Source organism: Scardinius erythrophthalmus, assembly GCF_964197995.2.
Source record: "Scardinius erythrophthalmus genome assembly, chromosome: 7".
In the NCBI taxonomy this organism is placed as follows: domain Eukaryota; kingdom Metazoa; phylum Chordata; class Actinopteri; order Cypriniformes; family Leuciscidae; genus Scardinius; species Scardinius erythrophthalmus.
This window is the reverse complement of record NC_138227.1, coordinates 26,413,000-26,429,248: the sequence shown is the minus strand read 5'-3', so window position 1 is coordinate 26,429,248 and position 16,249 is coordinate 26,413,000. Positions and strand designations below refer to the sequence as shown.

The following is a 16,249-nucleotide window of genomic DNA, read 5'->3' as shown; positions in this document are numbered from 1 at the left end:
TCACACAGTTAGTGGGGTCTTGGAGGCCCCCTAGAGGTCGGAGGCCCCCGGGCACCGGCCCAATCGGCCCGGTGGTAAATCCGGCCTTGATCTCTGCGAGTCCTAAAGACGCTTTAAAAATCACACACAGCGCATAATAATCCATGCGACCCCAGTGGATGAATCAATGTCTTCATAAGTAAAACATTAGAAAAATACTAATAATAGTACTAATAGCTTAGTTCAAACAGTAGAGCGTTGGCACTTGCAACGCCAAGGTCATGGGTTCTATTCCTTGGGAAATCAAGAACTGATAAGAATGTAAATGTGTATACCTTGACATGCAATGTAAGTCTCTTTGGATAAAAGCGTCTGCCAAATGCATAAACGTAAATGTAATAATTCAAACTTGTTTTAACTATTAACAATCGCTTCCGACCAACTGTCATGGATGGGTTACAGTCCACTTGTATTATGGACTCACAGAGATAAATTATTTTCTTAAAAATCTTTGTTTGTGTTTACATGATTTATACATTCATATTTTGATATGCTGCCAGAAACTGGAGAAGACTATGCTTCAGTGCGGTGAGAAAGCCATGCCTGAATATGGAACGTAGACCATTTTTTCAGACAGTCAAGACAACTTGAAGACGAAACATTGGATGCGTATCACACTAGATTGAGACAGATGGTAACAAAATGTAAGTTCACAAATGTGGACAAAGAAATCAAGTCACAAATAATTGTAAGCTGTAGTTCATCACGTCTATGCAAGATGGGACTACGAGACATTCAGTCTTATACATCTGGGATGGCATGAATGTGAAAATGATGAGAGACTAAAAAAAAATTGTGGCTGGACTATCCCTGTAAAGACAGATATTGCACTCCATTACCACATATTGTACCCACTCACTTTTCTTGCTTGTACTGCAACATGAATTGTTTAAAGAATCATTGCATTTAAAATATATTCATTTTAAACATGTATTCTGTATATGTACTTGTGTATTTTGTATAGAAATGTATATCATTCGAATACTGTGCATCACATGTATTGTATGCAGTTAGTGTTTTGTGGATTCTGGTCTTTCCTGTCACAACATAATTGCATCCAAGAGTTTCACTTTGATACTTGTATATGGTGCTGTAATGACAATAAAGAAAGTAACTTTATTTGAATTCATATTTTCAATTACATTAATTCAACTGGTTTTATAAAAGAAACGGCTGATGAATGTTACAAATATATTTCCAATTTTAAATGTTAGGTGACAATGTTTCTAAATAAAACAGAATCTCACCGCATGAACAAAGGCTTTGGCTCAAAATGGTTCTTTAAAGTGTCCCACAATGTCTTTGCTAGATTTATCCTTTGGCTTCTCTGGTAGTACCAAGTTCCTCAGTAAACCATAGGTAGTTGCTCCCATTACACTCAACAGGGTCACAACCTGTTTCTCCTGTTATGTCGTTTGCCTTGAAGAACTGCTCCAGCCGACCAAGACTTTGCTTTCGGAACAAACTCGCTTATACTTCCAATAAACGCCATAATATGAACAAAACTTTCACCTTGTGTATCCAAAACGGTGTCTTTTAGCCACAAATGCGCAAACGTGCACCCTCAAATATTTCTCAACATTCCCAGCACTATAGCTACGGAATCTCTATCGTCTCAAATTCAAAAATTGTAAGCATTCAATACATCACTGTTTTGAAGCAAAAATTCTAGGCTAAAAGATCCAGTTCTCAAGTATTGTGAACAAATATTCAGAATGGGTTTTATGCAGTGGTGTAGTCTAGTTTCTTTGTAGTGAGTATACTGTGATGTTCTCCTCCCAGCCTCATACTTACCAGTCCCAGAGCGACACCCCATAAGGACCACTATACTCATTAATGCATACAGTATGTGTCTACATGTAATTAAGAAAATTATTGCAACTACAATTAACAATAATGGAAAGCTGAGGCTTATCAGTAGCAGTATTAACAATGAACATTTGTGCAGTACTGTTACCAACACTCATTCATTACAGAATATTATGAACTGAATTATGAGGACACAAAAAGTTGTCTACATCTTCTCAAGCACACTTATCTTCCAAAACAGTTGTCAAACTTAAGCAATGTAATGTGTCAGCTTAAATGCATGAGAAAGCATCCAGGAACTGCTGCAAGACAAATAAGCATCAAATAAGAAAAATATATCTACGTAACTTTCTGTCCCTCCACTCTAACCAAGGATGCCTGTTTTTAAATCCCCTAGCCTGACTTTCAGTTCACAAGGCTGGCCAGGAGTTCTCATCTCTCTCATCATATGAAACAAGGAGATATAAACATTGTATTATGTTTACTACTGTACACACACACACACAGTATCCAAGCTATTTCTCCCTTTCTCCCGCATTCATTGATCGTAAAGTCCATCAACAATATTTACGCATTGTTTCGATGATTACCTTCACTGGCACTCCACTTGTGACTGAGGTTGTAGCGAATTTTGAACTGTTTGTATGACAGTACAAAGCTCGTTGACGCTTCAAGGGTGTGTTTTGGATGCTTGTCGCAATTGTTGCATGTCATGCTTTCAAACATAGTTTTTTTTTTTAAATGTTTCTGCTTGTCTCTGTTCAAAGTTTTCTTGCATTCATCGCTTCTATGCCAGCTGCTTGTTTATCTGCTGTTTCTTGAGCTCTTCCTGCATCTAGAATTTGTTGAAGCGTCCCTGTGTCCCTGTGTCCCAAAGCGTCTCATAGTCCCATCTTGCAGAGACGCGATGAACTACAGCTTAGAATTGTGACTTGATTTCTTTGTCCACATTTGTGAACTCACATTTTGCTGCCATGATACGCATCCAATGTTTCGTCTTCAAGTTGTCTTGTCTGTCTTAATAAATACGTTCCATATTCTGGAATGGCTTTTGGACAGAAATAGGCGTCTAGCTTTCTCACCGCTGAAGAGTAGTCTTCTCCAGTTTCTGGCAAGTGTAGTAAGAGTGCTCTTTTTTGCTTGTCCTGTTGAATGCTCGTAGGAAGATTTTGAATTTTCCATCACGAGCCGAATGAGCTGGGTTTGGAGTGAAAATCGAACATAGAAAATCGAATAAACGTGGGAGAGTCGTCATCTCGTGATCCGTGCGATCCAACCAGCCTTTCTTTCTTTCATTTTTTTCATGGTGGACTCACATGTGTGGTTGTTTTAATCCGTTCATCGCCAAGTTGTAGCAGCTTTCTTGTCAAATTAAAGAAAGATTGCGTAGACAGGAAGAGTTGATCTCAAACGTGTAGTTTAATTTTCATTTTGCACTCACAGTACCACATGACAATCACACACGCTTTTCCTTTCCCGTGTGGTTTACATCACAGTCAGATGTTGCACAGAAAACATAGAACAGGAGTTACATACGAACACTACAGACAGTTTCTCTCATTTTGCTGCTTTTAGAAATTCAGTCATTTAGTGTTTTGATACCCCTACTAAAGTCACTTGGAAACCATTAAAACATCTGAATCTGAAGACTGACCGTTCTAAAGACACAATGGACTCATGTAAATCATGTGAAGGCTGACATACTGTATGTTTAATGAAGACACACACTTATTAAGTAACTGATTTGAGAGTCATCTGAGCAGTTCTAATCAAATCTTCAAATGAGTGGATCATGTTAAAATAGTGATTGTGGCTCATTGTGGAGCTATTCACCTTATTTTTAATTTAAGAGCGGGCGCATCCATTCGAACTTGATTGAGTCAAGGTTACTGGTCTCATCCCCTTCCATTTATTTTAGCTGTACAAAAACTGTCTGTTATGCTGCTTGATATTGCAAACTGTTACTTATTATCATATTTTGATTAATTTTCGTAATCATAAAAAATATTTTACCATTTGCAGCATTTTGCTATTCTTGTTGTTATCTTATACCGGCAAATAATCAGAAGTCTCCGCACATTCACAGAAAACAGCTTCCCTGTTGAAAAATAAGGTGAATAAATAATCTTTTTTTTTTTTTATTACCAGTTGTTGATTACATGTTGTATTTTGCATATTAGTAGGCTACCTTTGTTATGCATATGTTCTTTTGCAATCGACACACCTGACTGTTCTTTGCCCATCGTATAAAATAGCCTACATGGCTCAATAAAACAGCACCAATAAGGGAGCAAAGTTCTTCTGTTCTCTGTAACAAGTTGTGCAACGCACACCATGTCTCAGCTTGCAGTATTAACTGTATATAACTGCAGTTAATGCACTTTTTTAAAGGACTGGAGCTAATATTTACCTGTTAATAAAGAAGTTTGGGAACCGAGAAGAGGAATTTGAGTGTCGTCATGAATCGAAGCAGTTCACGTAGCTCCTCAGGTGAGTGTGATAAATATTGATTATTGCACAGTTTGATCTAACCGTTTTAGTCACATTTAATTAATCAAACTTTAGAAAATATGGTTGTCCGCTTATAATCGATTAGTGCCTTTGATATTGTAATTATGATTAATCATTTTGATTAATTTGTTTAAATACTTTTTTATAGGGTACACATCCAAAACAAGCTGAGAACTGTTTAGTTTATTGCTGTTTTATGTCTCTGCAAATCAAGACAGTGAACGAAGTCAACTTAGCAACAAGAAAAAACTAAACTACAGTATTATTCAAACTGAATTGATTATACAGAAAGCTACCCATTACCCTTCAAATGGCGCAAAATAGAAAATGCGAATTGAAAATACGCCCAATGGAAACATGCCAATTTCGCAAAAACTTGGTATGTTTGGACAGAAAACGAGACAGAGTTCTTTATTAAATTCATAAAAGACAAAAGAATTACAGGAATACTGGATTCTAAGTGCCATCTGAAATTTTCTTAAAAATGATCATTTTTATCAAGCTTGTATATTTAAATTCAGTAATTTCACTTAAATGGCAATGAAAATTACCTATTCATTGTCATTTAAGTGAAATTACTGTACTTAAATATACGAGCTTGATAAAAATGATTTTAGATTTTAGAAAAATGACTTTCATTCTAGAAGAAAATTTCAGATGGCACTTAGAGGCTTTTGCATCTGAACTCTTCATACTGTATATAGCCTACTGTATATATATTTATGAGCAATAGAAGCAGTGCGATAGGCTATGGCTGTATAAACTACGAGTACTGCATCTGATATAGGCTAGCATTCATTCTTCAGGTTGAAGTCCATAATATTATATCCAAAAAAATCAGTTTGAATGTCCGCTGAGGAAAGCAATATGTTTGTCTTTGTCCTTCCCATGACAGCGCTAAAACAACTTCCTTGTTCTGACCCACTCATAAAGACTTTTGTCACCATCTAATGGTGTAATAATGTAACTTTCGTTGAAGTCCATATCACTATCCTTTCTCAATACCAAATACGGTATGTTATATAAAATAATATTTATTGAACAACAACTTTTAAATTAACAACAATAGCCATTATAAAAGACCATAGTAAATAGAGTTCTCAACGGGCCTGAAAATTACAACCCGACCCGACCCGGCCCGTGGCTTTTAAAGCCCGGACCCGATGTAACCCGACACATAAACATGAATTATCTGCCCGAACCCGACCCGCGGCCCGACGGCGCGTCGTTTTTTTTTTTTTTTTCTCTCATACACGTATTATCATGACCAGCAGACGGGAATTCAAATCAACCTTTAATGTTCACGCCTTTTAACAATACAAACAATACACACAACTGAAACAATACACTTTAAATATATAATTAGGCTGTAGTAGCGAGGGTGAATTCACCTGCGGCAAGTTTACTTCTCACCAACTCCATCTTCTTCTCCAGGCTAAAGGCGTGCACGCAGCGGCGTCAAGTCTGCCCCCGCCCCTCTCCATGATGCACGTTACACGCAGCAGCCAGACTTTCTTTATGGTGACCAGCAGCGATGATTAATAAATGTTTTTTTTTTTTTACTGAGCGGAAAAGATTAAGCTCGAGGTCCGACCCGACCCGAGTCATTTGATTATATTTTCGACCCGAACCCGGCCCGAACCCGCGGGTCCCGTCGGGTTTGTCGGGCCGACCCGACCCGTTGAGAACTCTAATAGGAAATAAACAAGCAAACAATTTAGTCAAACGTACAAAGCAGCACTCTAGAACAGGATTTAAGTGAAATGGAACAAGTAAAAGATTAATAAGACTAAAGATTGCCTGTTTGATATACCCCAAATTAATTATATCTTACGTTTAACTACTATCTACTTATGGGAAATTCCCGAAGGACTGGCCGAGATAACGCTGTTCTCTGCAGGTACATGAGTGCTGAATGGCCGCTTCTGAACAGATTGTAAAATAGGCACTATGATTATATATCACTCACATATTTGAGGTCTAAATAACTACATTCTCGCCTAAATAAACTCTTAAAACTATATACACTTCGTGACACAAAAGTAGTATTTTTTTTTATTATTATTTTTTTAAATATGGTGGATTTGCTCGACCACCATGACAAAAGAACTGTTGTGTGTATATATATACATGTTCACATGCTCTGCTCTGATTTTCTCTTAACAGAGCTGAGGATTGTCCTTTTTGGTCCAAAAAATGCTGAGAAATGTTCAGCAGGAAACACTATCCTGGGCAAAAAGGAGTTTGACTTGAAGAAGACTTTGCACAGTATGAAAATATGCAGTGAAATAGCTGGTACAAAGATCACTGTTGTTGATACTCCAGGCTGGTGGGGAAATTTACCCTTTGAAGAAAATCCTGAACTGTACAAACAGGAAATTGTCCTGAGTGTGACTAAATGTCCTCCAGGACCTCATGTCCTGCTCCTGGTCTTAAATGTGGACACAACCTTTAAACAAAATGAAAAAGACATTCTGTGTGATAATATTAAATGTTTTGGTGAGGAAGTATGGAGGCACACAATAGTGTTGTTCACCTGTACAGATCAACCTGGAGGTATAACAACACAACAGTTCATTGAGAATGAAGGTGAAACCCTTCAGTGGCTCATTGAGAAATGTGGGAACAGATATCATGAACTGAATACTGAAAACTGGGGTGATGGATCTCAGGTGACAGAACTGCTTAAGAAAATACAGGAGATGGTGGAAGGAAACAGAGGCGGCCATTATGAAATAGACAGAGAGACTTTGCAACATGTGAAGGAGAAGAGGAGAGAACAGGAAAAGAAAGCAGAGGAAAGAAGGATAAAGAATCAGACAAGACACAAGACAGGAACAAGCGGTGAGCTTTTTCTATGTATATTACTTTTGGGTTTAACCAGAGACAGTTTAACGGGGGAAAGAGCTTGGCCCCTTATATAATGACTGAGCAAGAGTAATTGCAACACTCAAAATGGTACAGTACCTCTAAAAAATAAAGTGCCAATTTACAGTTAAAGGACCAATCAAAACCTCTTTCTGATAAAGTTCACTCTAGAGCACTCAGACACATTAACACATTAAGTTTTTAGCATGATTTGTACTAAAGAAACCATTTGTTTTACCATTGTTCTAGGTATGTGCTCATTTGAAATAGTATTGTTCAAGCAGATAGCAGCTTTACTATTTAGTTAAAGCTGTTATCTGCTTAAACAATAAAATTGTATTTTCTTCAGGCTGCCTGAAAACATGGCAATCTACTGACTTGAAGTCAAGGGACTTTGATCTCTTTAATGTTTGTTTTTTTATAGCCTGCTCAATTTATGACACGATGTTCCTTCTCGACAGAGATGTCTTCATATTAACTGAGGTCATAAAAACTGAGAAACAGATTGCTGACCTACCATAATAAAATATTTGTGTCTGCCAACAGGAAATGAACATCCCCTCTCAGAGCTGAGGATGGTGCTACTGGGTTATAATGGATCTGGGAAGAGTTCATCAGGAAACACCATCCTGGGCAAATCTGTGTTTGATTGCAAAAGATCACTTACATCTGTGATTCGAGAAGGAGATGTTGCAGGAAGACGCATCACTATGGTGGATACTCCAGGTCGAAGAAGAAATTACCACTCTAAATACACCCCTAGACTCTATAAAGATGAGGTTGTGTTGAGTTCATCTCACTGTCCTCCAGGACCTCATGTCTTTCTCCTGGTTATACGAGTGGACGTTTCTTTCACTGAAGTGTACAAAAAGGCAGTAGAGCAACATGTTGCCTATCTTGGTCTAAATGTCTGGGATCACATGATTGTTCTCTTTACCTTTGGCGACTGGTTGAGAGACACAAGCATTGAACTGTTCATTGAGAGTGAAGGAGAAGCTCTTCAGTCGATAATAGACAAATGTGGGAACCGGTATCATGTCTTCAACAACAGGAACACAGATGATGGTAATCAAGTGAATGAGCTGTTTGAAAAGATAGAAGAAATGGTCACAGGAAAAAAAGAATGCTGTTTTGAGATAATAAATCAAAATTTGCAAGAGGTAAAAAACAGAAGGCTAAATGTTGTGGAAAGAGCAAAACAAATGAAGGCTGGAGTGCAAAAAAGAAATGAACAGAGACATTCAGCATCAGGTGAGTAAACATTGGAAAGATGGTTTCAATGGTGAAGTAATTGAGAATATTTATGGTCTGTGCTCTTGTCTTCTCTGTCTTTTTAAGGAGATGCTGAACTTTTTGAAATGAGGTTGGTGTTGCTTGGACCACACTGTTCTGCCAAGAGTTCAACAGGGAACACAATTTTGGGAAGGAAAGCGTTTGACAGAATAATAGAAGAGAATTTAAAAGAAAATGGGGAAGTTGCAGGAAGGAATCTCACTGTGGCTTATACACCAGGTTTTGAGAAAGATTACCTTACTGCAAAGAGACTTGAGGACATTAAACTCAACATCTTGAGAACTGTAGCAGATTGGTCCTCAGGAACACATGCTTTCATTGTAGTCCTATGTGTTGAGTCTTCCTTTGCAGAGGAAGAGAAGAGCGCATTAGAGAAAATCATGGAGCCTCTCGGTGAAAGAGTCTGGAATCACACGCTGGTTGTGTTCGCTGTTGGAGATGAAATAGGAGACACTCCCATAGAGTTATTCATTGCAAGTGAAGGTGACGCTCTCCAGTTGCTCATTGAGCAATGTGGGAACAGGTATCATGTTCTCAATACGAAAACCTGGGGTGATGGATCTCAGGTCACAGAACTGCTGGAGAAGATCGAGGAGATGGTGGCAGGAAACAGAGGGCGTCTTTATGAAATAGACAGAGCGACTTTAGAGAGAGCTGAAAGGACAGTTGCTGTACCCATTAAAAGAGCATCGAGCATGGATGATCCAGTAAATCGTAAGTTGTACTTTATTTATTTGCATGTCGTGCAATATGTAAAGGGATTGTCTGATACATTATTTGTTTTTGTTGCAGTTGCCGAAGGATGCAGTCCTTCCTCTGGGATCAGTTCAGCATATGTGTCCCAGAGATCGTGGGAAGCACCTGAAGAGAGGCATTTCAAGTCAAGTTCAAAAAGGAGCTCTGGAGTGGAGTCTCTTGGCTCTATTCCTGAGTTTGATTAGCTGCTTTTCCACAGTCGAGCCACTGCGAGTCAGGGTCAAATCAAGTTGCGTTTCCACTGTTGGACCAGTAGCCCAGCAGTGCTACCCTACAACCCAATAGATCTCTGAATGTGCAGTGAACATAAGGATGCACACAATTTTAATGATTATTCAGTACTGAAGATAGTGTAATTTCAGTGCATGTACATTTTGTCTGTTTAATTGTAGCATGCTTCTCACCTTCTAAGGAGTTGGCTAATTGCTTGGAAATTTAGTTTTGACACCATGCTGGGGGTTGGGATTTATTTTTATTTTATTTTTTGCATTTTTAAAATGTTTATATGTTATTTGTTTTATATGTTAATATGTACACAATTTTTCAGTAAAATGTCATTTTAAATCTTAAAATTATAAATCTCATTTTTTGAATATCAATTTAATTTGGTATCGGGCATATTGATCCATTTGTGTCTAGGAATCTATTCTATCTAAATCAACACATGGTTTTTGATTGTTGAAAGCTGAATAAATAAGCTTTCCATTGATGTATGGTTTGTTATGATATGACTATATTTGGCCGAGATACAACTTTTTGAAAATCTGGAATCTGAGGGGTGCAAATTAAATCGAAACACTGAGAAAATCACCCAAAAGTCGTCCATCTATGTCGATTGTGCTGCATCTACTCACAAAAATAAATGTTTTATATATTTACAGGAGGACATTTACAAAATATCTTCCTGGAACATGATCTTTACTTAATATCCTAATGATTTTTGGCATAAAAGAAAAAACAATAATTTTGACATTTTACATAGCCTACAATGTATTGTTGGCTATTGCCACAAATATACCAGTGCTACTTATGACTGGTTTTGTGATCCAGGGTCACATATAACAAAGAGTAATACACTCAAAATATAAAAAATATATACATGCTCAACTTTAATGCATAAATATTGTTCTTTTAATTCAGCCAAGAGGTCAGGGCATGATGTATAGAAATTCTACTGGTCACTCGTCTTCATGTGATGTGAATTCGCAGCTCAGAGTTCACCAAACTTGAACTTTGGAACCCAACGAAATGCAAAACTTTTCGCATAGGCATGCGTTTGCAGTTTGAGGCATTCGCATGTGTAGAATGGAAGTCCATGGAAAATGTGTAGTGTGACTGCCCCTTTATAGGCAATGGCTGCTTACGAAATTGCATACTCTCGAGTAGTTACTCATTTTATTTATTAGTTACTCAAAGGTATGTTCTATATAGTGTTTGTAGTAGCCTAATGTAATCTGGACGTACTACTTTGGCCATGTTGTTATTATCATGTGACATACCAGTGTCAATTAAGTTGCTTCACTGCCATTCATAAGTCCTCTACCGTGGGATAGTAAAGTGTCCATCATATGCACACTTCAGAATCTGACCAGAAGAAGTAGGTCATCCGGGTACTTTTTGCCTACTCTTCGAGGTCTGTGAATTTGGTATACTTCTTTTGTCACATACTGTTTTTTGCCTATAGTAGGGAAATAGCCTATGTGACTTCGGATGAAGCCAATGACACTGCTGGCAGCATTTGCGCATGAAGGCACCTCACGATTTCGGAGGCAGTGTAACAGTTTAATGATCCACAGCAAAACCAAAGCTTTGGTGAGAACTAAACAAATATTTCATTACTTCAGTAGAAATTAGGGATGGAGAAATGAAGCCTCTTAAATCTTCAAAGCATCAAGAGTGTCAAAAACAGTGCCGTCTTGTGGCAGGTCAAATTTATAGTGGCTATAAACCGTGGCCGAGAGAGCTCAACGCGCTGCAGCTCAAGAAAACACATGCAAATAGAAAAACACCCGCAAATTATGAAAACATCTTCATCATTTTTACAACACGTGTGCTCCAAATACAACACAACCAAATGCAGAAACGCGCTGCAAAAGTTCACAACACAACCAAACCGGCTGGGACATGCGTTGTGTTGTGAACTTTTGCAGCGCGTTTCTGTATCTGGTTGTGTTGTGAACTTTTGCAGTGCATTTCTGTATTTGGTTGTGTTGTGAGTATTTGTTTGATGCAATTAAATGGTGTTCTAATTATTTGATAGTTTTAATGCTTTTTATGTGGCAGAATATATAATAATTATATATAGGCTTATACATTTTTTTTTTGTAAATGGACTTGAACTTCCATAAACTCTTTTAGAGTAGTGGTCTGGCTTCAAACATTCCAACACCTAAAATTAAGCACAAAATTGAACAATATGCACTCCGGCACGGAGCTTCATGAGTATTTGCAAAGTACATGCTTTGAAGCTTGTAACATCACTAGTAGAAATTTCTGTAGAAATGACATCAGAAGTGTAAAACATAGGTCAAAATGTGCATATACAAACTGACCACCAACCGCAACTTTCAGACCCCATCTTTCTTCGAATGGAACGCATAGGATTGTGGGATATCAAAGGCAGCGAAAGATCTACACTGCCTTCAAAAATGATCAGATGTGAAAATAACATTGGACTCAGATGTGCCTTGCCTCCCTACCTTGAAATGCATCCTCCGAATGCAGCATTTAAGTTTTCAGATGCAACCAAGATAATGTTTATGATTGCATCAGGAAGCTCTTTACAGCCGTCACTTTTGAGCTACAGAACTAGGCAAAGCAAATAAAAATGATTGCACCTCGAAACTAGTGATTTGATTGGAGAAAGAAAGAAAAAATCCACATACAAAGAGGCTTGACATTTGATGGCAGTGTATAGGATACACTAGAGCAGGGGTATTCAATTAAAGTTCCAAAAGGTCCGGTCTCTATATTTCCTTTTCAGTGGAGGTTCGGACAATGCTTTTTTGGAACAGGTATACATTTCCATGTTCTTTATATGCTAAATGTATGAAAAACGTCTAAAGATGCCACACATTAAATTAGCTTGGTATGCAGTAGATGTGGTAAAACAGTAAACCGGTATGCAGTTTTCAACAAAAACAAGTATCACCACTTAGTAGGATATGACAACAATTATAAAAGACAAAAAAACAACAACAACAAAAAAAAGAAAGAAAACCAATCCAAACACTATAACCTATAATAAAAATACCTGTATATGGATCCATACACTGATGTTCACACCCATTGCTGCAGCATTTCTCATTGTTCAGACAGTCACTGTCATGACACACAACTGGGCACACTCTCCTGCTTCTGGTTGTGCATTTGGACACTCTCCTGGCTTTGCTGTTATAAAGACAGTGTGTTCAGAAATGACATCTGGATTGGACTCTCATGAGTCTAATGGAGATGCTCTATTGTCATTGTCAAAATTGTCATTGTCAAAATTGTCATTGTCAAAACTTGGAATTTTTTTTATTCTTTTTTTTTTTTTTTTCAGTCAACACTTCTGAACAATTTTTGCTCTGTGTGATTTCCATTAATTTAATAACCTTAAATGTCTTTAATAAGCTGTTTAGATCTGTACATATAGAACAGAGAGGTAGCTTTGTTTACTCATGTATTCAATAACTTGGGTAAAAAAGTTTGCATATAGATTGCATTTTCTCTTTTTAGTAATAGTTGTATTGCAGGAACAATTTCGAAACAAATATTAACAATAAAATCTTATAATATTCTACAAAAGCTATATCAAAAGCTATAATAAACATGATTGTTTAAGGATTTGTCAAATAGAGACAATGATTTTAATGTTTTGATATTTTATTAAATGTTTCTTTGTTTCTAATTGTTAAAGGTTGTCTAAGCGATCCCGGGAGACGTTTCTTCTTGTTGACATTCGAATTATTGTCAAACAAAACGGAGGCTGGCTAGACCCTCCCTCCTCCTCATCCCGTCTCCTCCCTCCTCCCCTCCCTTCCGGCATAAAGGAAAGTCAAAATAGTCACTACAAAGTTAAGTTTTACTGATACTTCATTCAATGTGTAATGTCGCCAAGTTAGATAAATGCTTTTATATATTGCAGAACAGAATGCAGAAAAAGAGAAAAATGATCTTAAAATCGTTTTGCCACCTGAGGTTTTAAATAGCTCCCATACAAGGACGCAATGATAGCAAGATAACGTTTAGCTTCGCGTTTCCCAGTGAGCATAAACAACGGCGGCGTTGTAAACCAATTTAGTCAAAGTTGTCAATAGCCTATAAATGAACATTCAAATTCACGACAAACCGTGGGTGAAAACAACCCTTAACTTACACAAATTGTCGCCGTACTGTGAATTTGCTTGATCATTTACAATAGAGATTGATCGCTGCTAGAAACATACATGTTGTATTCACCAAAGTTAACGCTGACTGCATAAATCTAGCTAATTACATCCTTGTGTTGGTTTGGCGAACATGACCGTCAGTTTAGAAAGAAAAGTGGATTTACCTGTTCTGCAAAAACAGAGCAACTGAATGTCGGATAGTAGCTGCTAGCTAATCCCTTCTGCCGGCGGAGGTCTCGCCACATTTCAAAGGTTTTTCCGATGTAAATTCGGGACTTCGCGCGTTCCTTATCCTTGTCCCTCTTGCAAGTTGTTCTGTTCATCGGAACGTCGTCTATTTGGTCGTGTGTCGGCCATAATTCAAACTTCCCTCTTCATCTCTCTCCTCCACACACCCACCTCATGTGCACGCGCACTAACCCCGCAAACGCGCAAACCCCACCCTTCAACACTTCTTGTCGGTTATTGGCTGGAGCTCTGTTTGTTATGTTTCGGGGTGCGGGTGAGCACAGTTTGTTTTTGTTGCCGTTTGTGGAGCCTGTGGTGTCTACAGAGACCGCGTTTTTTTACAGTGTGTTCAGGGGACAGGCAGCTAGCGGATAGTGAGGAGATGTTTGCTGTAGGTGACAAAAAATGTTTTGGCCTGACATCGCTTAGACAACCTTTAATATGATAACTTTTACAAGATACTATTTTCTCATTCCATGTGCCCTGTAGCTGCTCGACTGTGTTTATAATATAGTTACTGCACAATTAAGTTGAAATTACAATATGTTATAGTGATTTTTGTTTCTCGTGCCAGCTACTGCTGTACTGATTTGCAGTTTACTGTGTTATTTGTACTGGTTGTGCATTTACCACCATAGATATCTATGTTTACCACACCCTATTTGTACTATTTTAAGCTTGTTGGTCTGTGAATGCTGTTATTATTTATTTTCAAAGTAAGACCTATACTATTTTCCTTTCGGATTCTTTATGTTCTTCTTAACTTAGCAAACCTCACATTATGCGTATTATTGTAACTTTCACTTTGAAGGTTAGCGATAGCCTAGGGCTGGCGAACCGGTGAAGTCATGATTACGTCACTTATCTGCAATCCAGTGCGCAGGTACATTCCCTCAGTCTTGGATTTGGGATAGTGAGAGTCTCGTTGTCTCCCTCATCAATTTTGGATTACTTTTGACGAATGGACATGTTTCCTGATGTTGTTTCACCACAACTAAACATTGTAACCTAACCTGAACTGTAGGCTACTGACGCCGGTGTGCTGGATCGACAAACAACCGAGACGGAGCGAGATCCACCTGACACAGGTGAGTGAGCAACTGTCACGCAACCCCCGCTTGTTGGAGCTTCCCGCGATAGCGCCGATAGATGATGATCATAGACGCGATACGCTGACACGCCGTTAGACAATTCCAAAGATGATGATCATCAGCTATCAACCTTTACAAGAGGATTTTAATTTCCAATTAATAAATTAAATTGTTATGATTACTACTAGGCTACTATTTTTATTATTAAATTAATAATACGATTAATTTATAAATAGACCTAGTTCTCCTCATTTCAAAAACAACTTCCTTAACATTAAATACTTATCTTCTTATTTTTTCACTGCTTATGGGAAACGAGAAATATTAAGAAAATAATTAGACAGTTATAGGCTAAATAGTTATCAGCTCGTTGAAGTAGATCCAGCGTCAGATGTTTACTTTCACTTTCTGCAGTGAATAACTGACATAAGAGCAAAGTTTGTCCACCTCATTCACAACATTTAGGAACAGTGTTGGTTTTAGGTTACAGAAGGTTACCCAGGTGATTGCTTCCCCAACAGAGGTGTATATTACACTGGCAAGGCTCCTATTGTAAAACTTTGAGGAATAATATGGTAGGCCTATGTTGTTGTAACATTTTTTTATTAAAATTTGCCAGTGCCTACTTTGTTACAAGTGCTTGTTTATTTTGCCAGTAGGCTAAGTCTTCCGGTGGTGACTTGTATATTTTTCAATGTAACCTGTAACGCTTCATTAGGTAGGCCTACTACACTCTTTTATTAGATAACCTATAGGCCATAAGTGTTTACTCTAATTGTTACTAGTATATTTCTTATCTCACCAGTTACAACTGCTATTTTTGTTTTTATGTAATGTCAAAATGGCTACTGTAACTGCATCAGTTTACTGCACAGTGGTGCTATTAAAACATGATGTGATTTTAAGTAATTCAATGCAGTTCTGTTTACTAAAAGTGGCACAGATCTATCTACTAATAAATACAAAAAAGCTAAATATATAGTCATACATGGTATGACTTCCTGTAAAGCTGCTTTGAATCAATGTTAAGAGTAACAGTATACAAATAAACTTGTCTTACAATCTTACTACTAACAAATAGACACTTGTTTTTCATTCAAGTAATATTAATTAATAGATGTTAGTTATTTTTGTTCAATCATCATAATATCATTATAGACTAAGTAAGTCTTGAACACAAGTCAATATTAAGATGAAATGTACTTGCAGTATTAACCTTGATATAAAGATTGCCAAGATTAAGTTTGAAAGGAACATTTTACATGCAAAGTGCCTTATTGG

At 37.6% G+C, this 16,249-nt stretch overlaps 1 protein-coding gene across 1 annotated transcript; it reads left to right on the top strand.

The window, feature by feature from the left end:
- Positions 1 to 4,307: 4,307 nt before the first annotated feature.
- LOC308693766 (GTPase IMAP family member 8) lies at positions 4,308 to 9,461 on the top strand (the record flags this gene model as incomplete). Its single annotated transcript, XM_081370863.1, is given in 5 exon segments — positions 4,308 to 4,338; positions 6,526 to 7,217; positions 7,776 to 8,478; positions 8,566 to 9,234; positions 9,313 to 9,461. Coding segments are annotated over 5 exon segments (2,244 nt in total).
- Between the last annotated feature and the right edge of the window lie 6,788 nt (positions 9,462 to 16,249).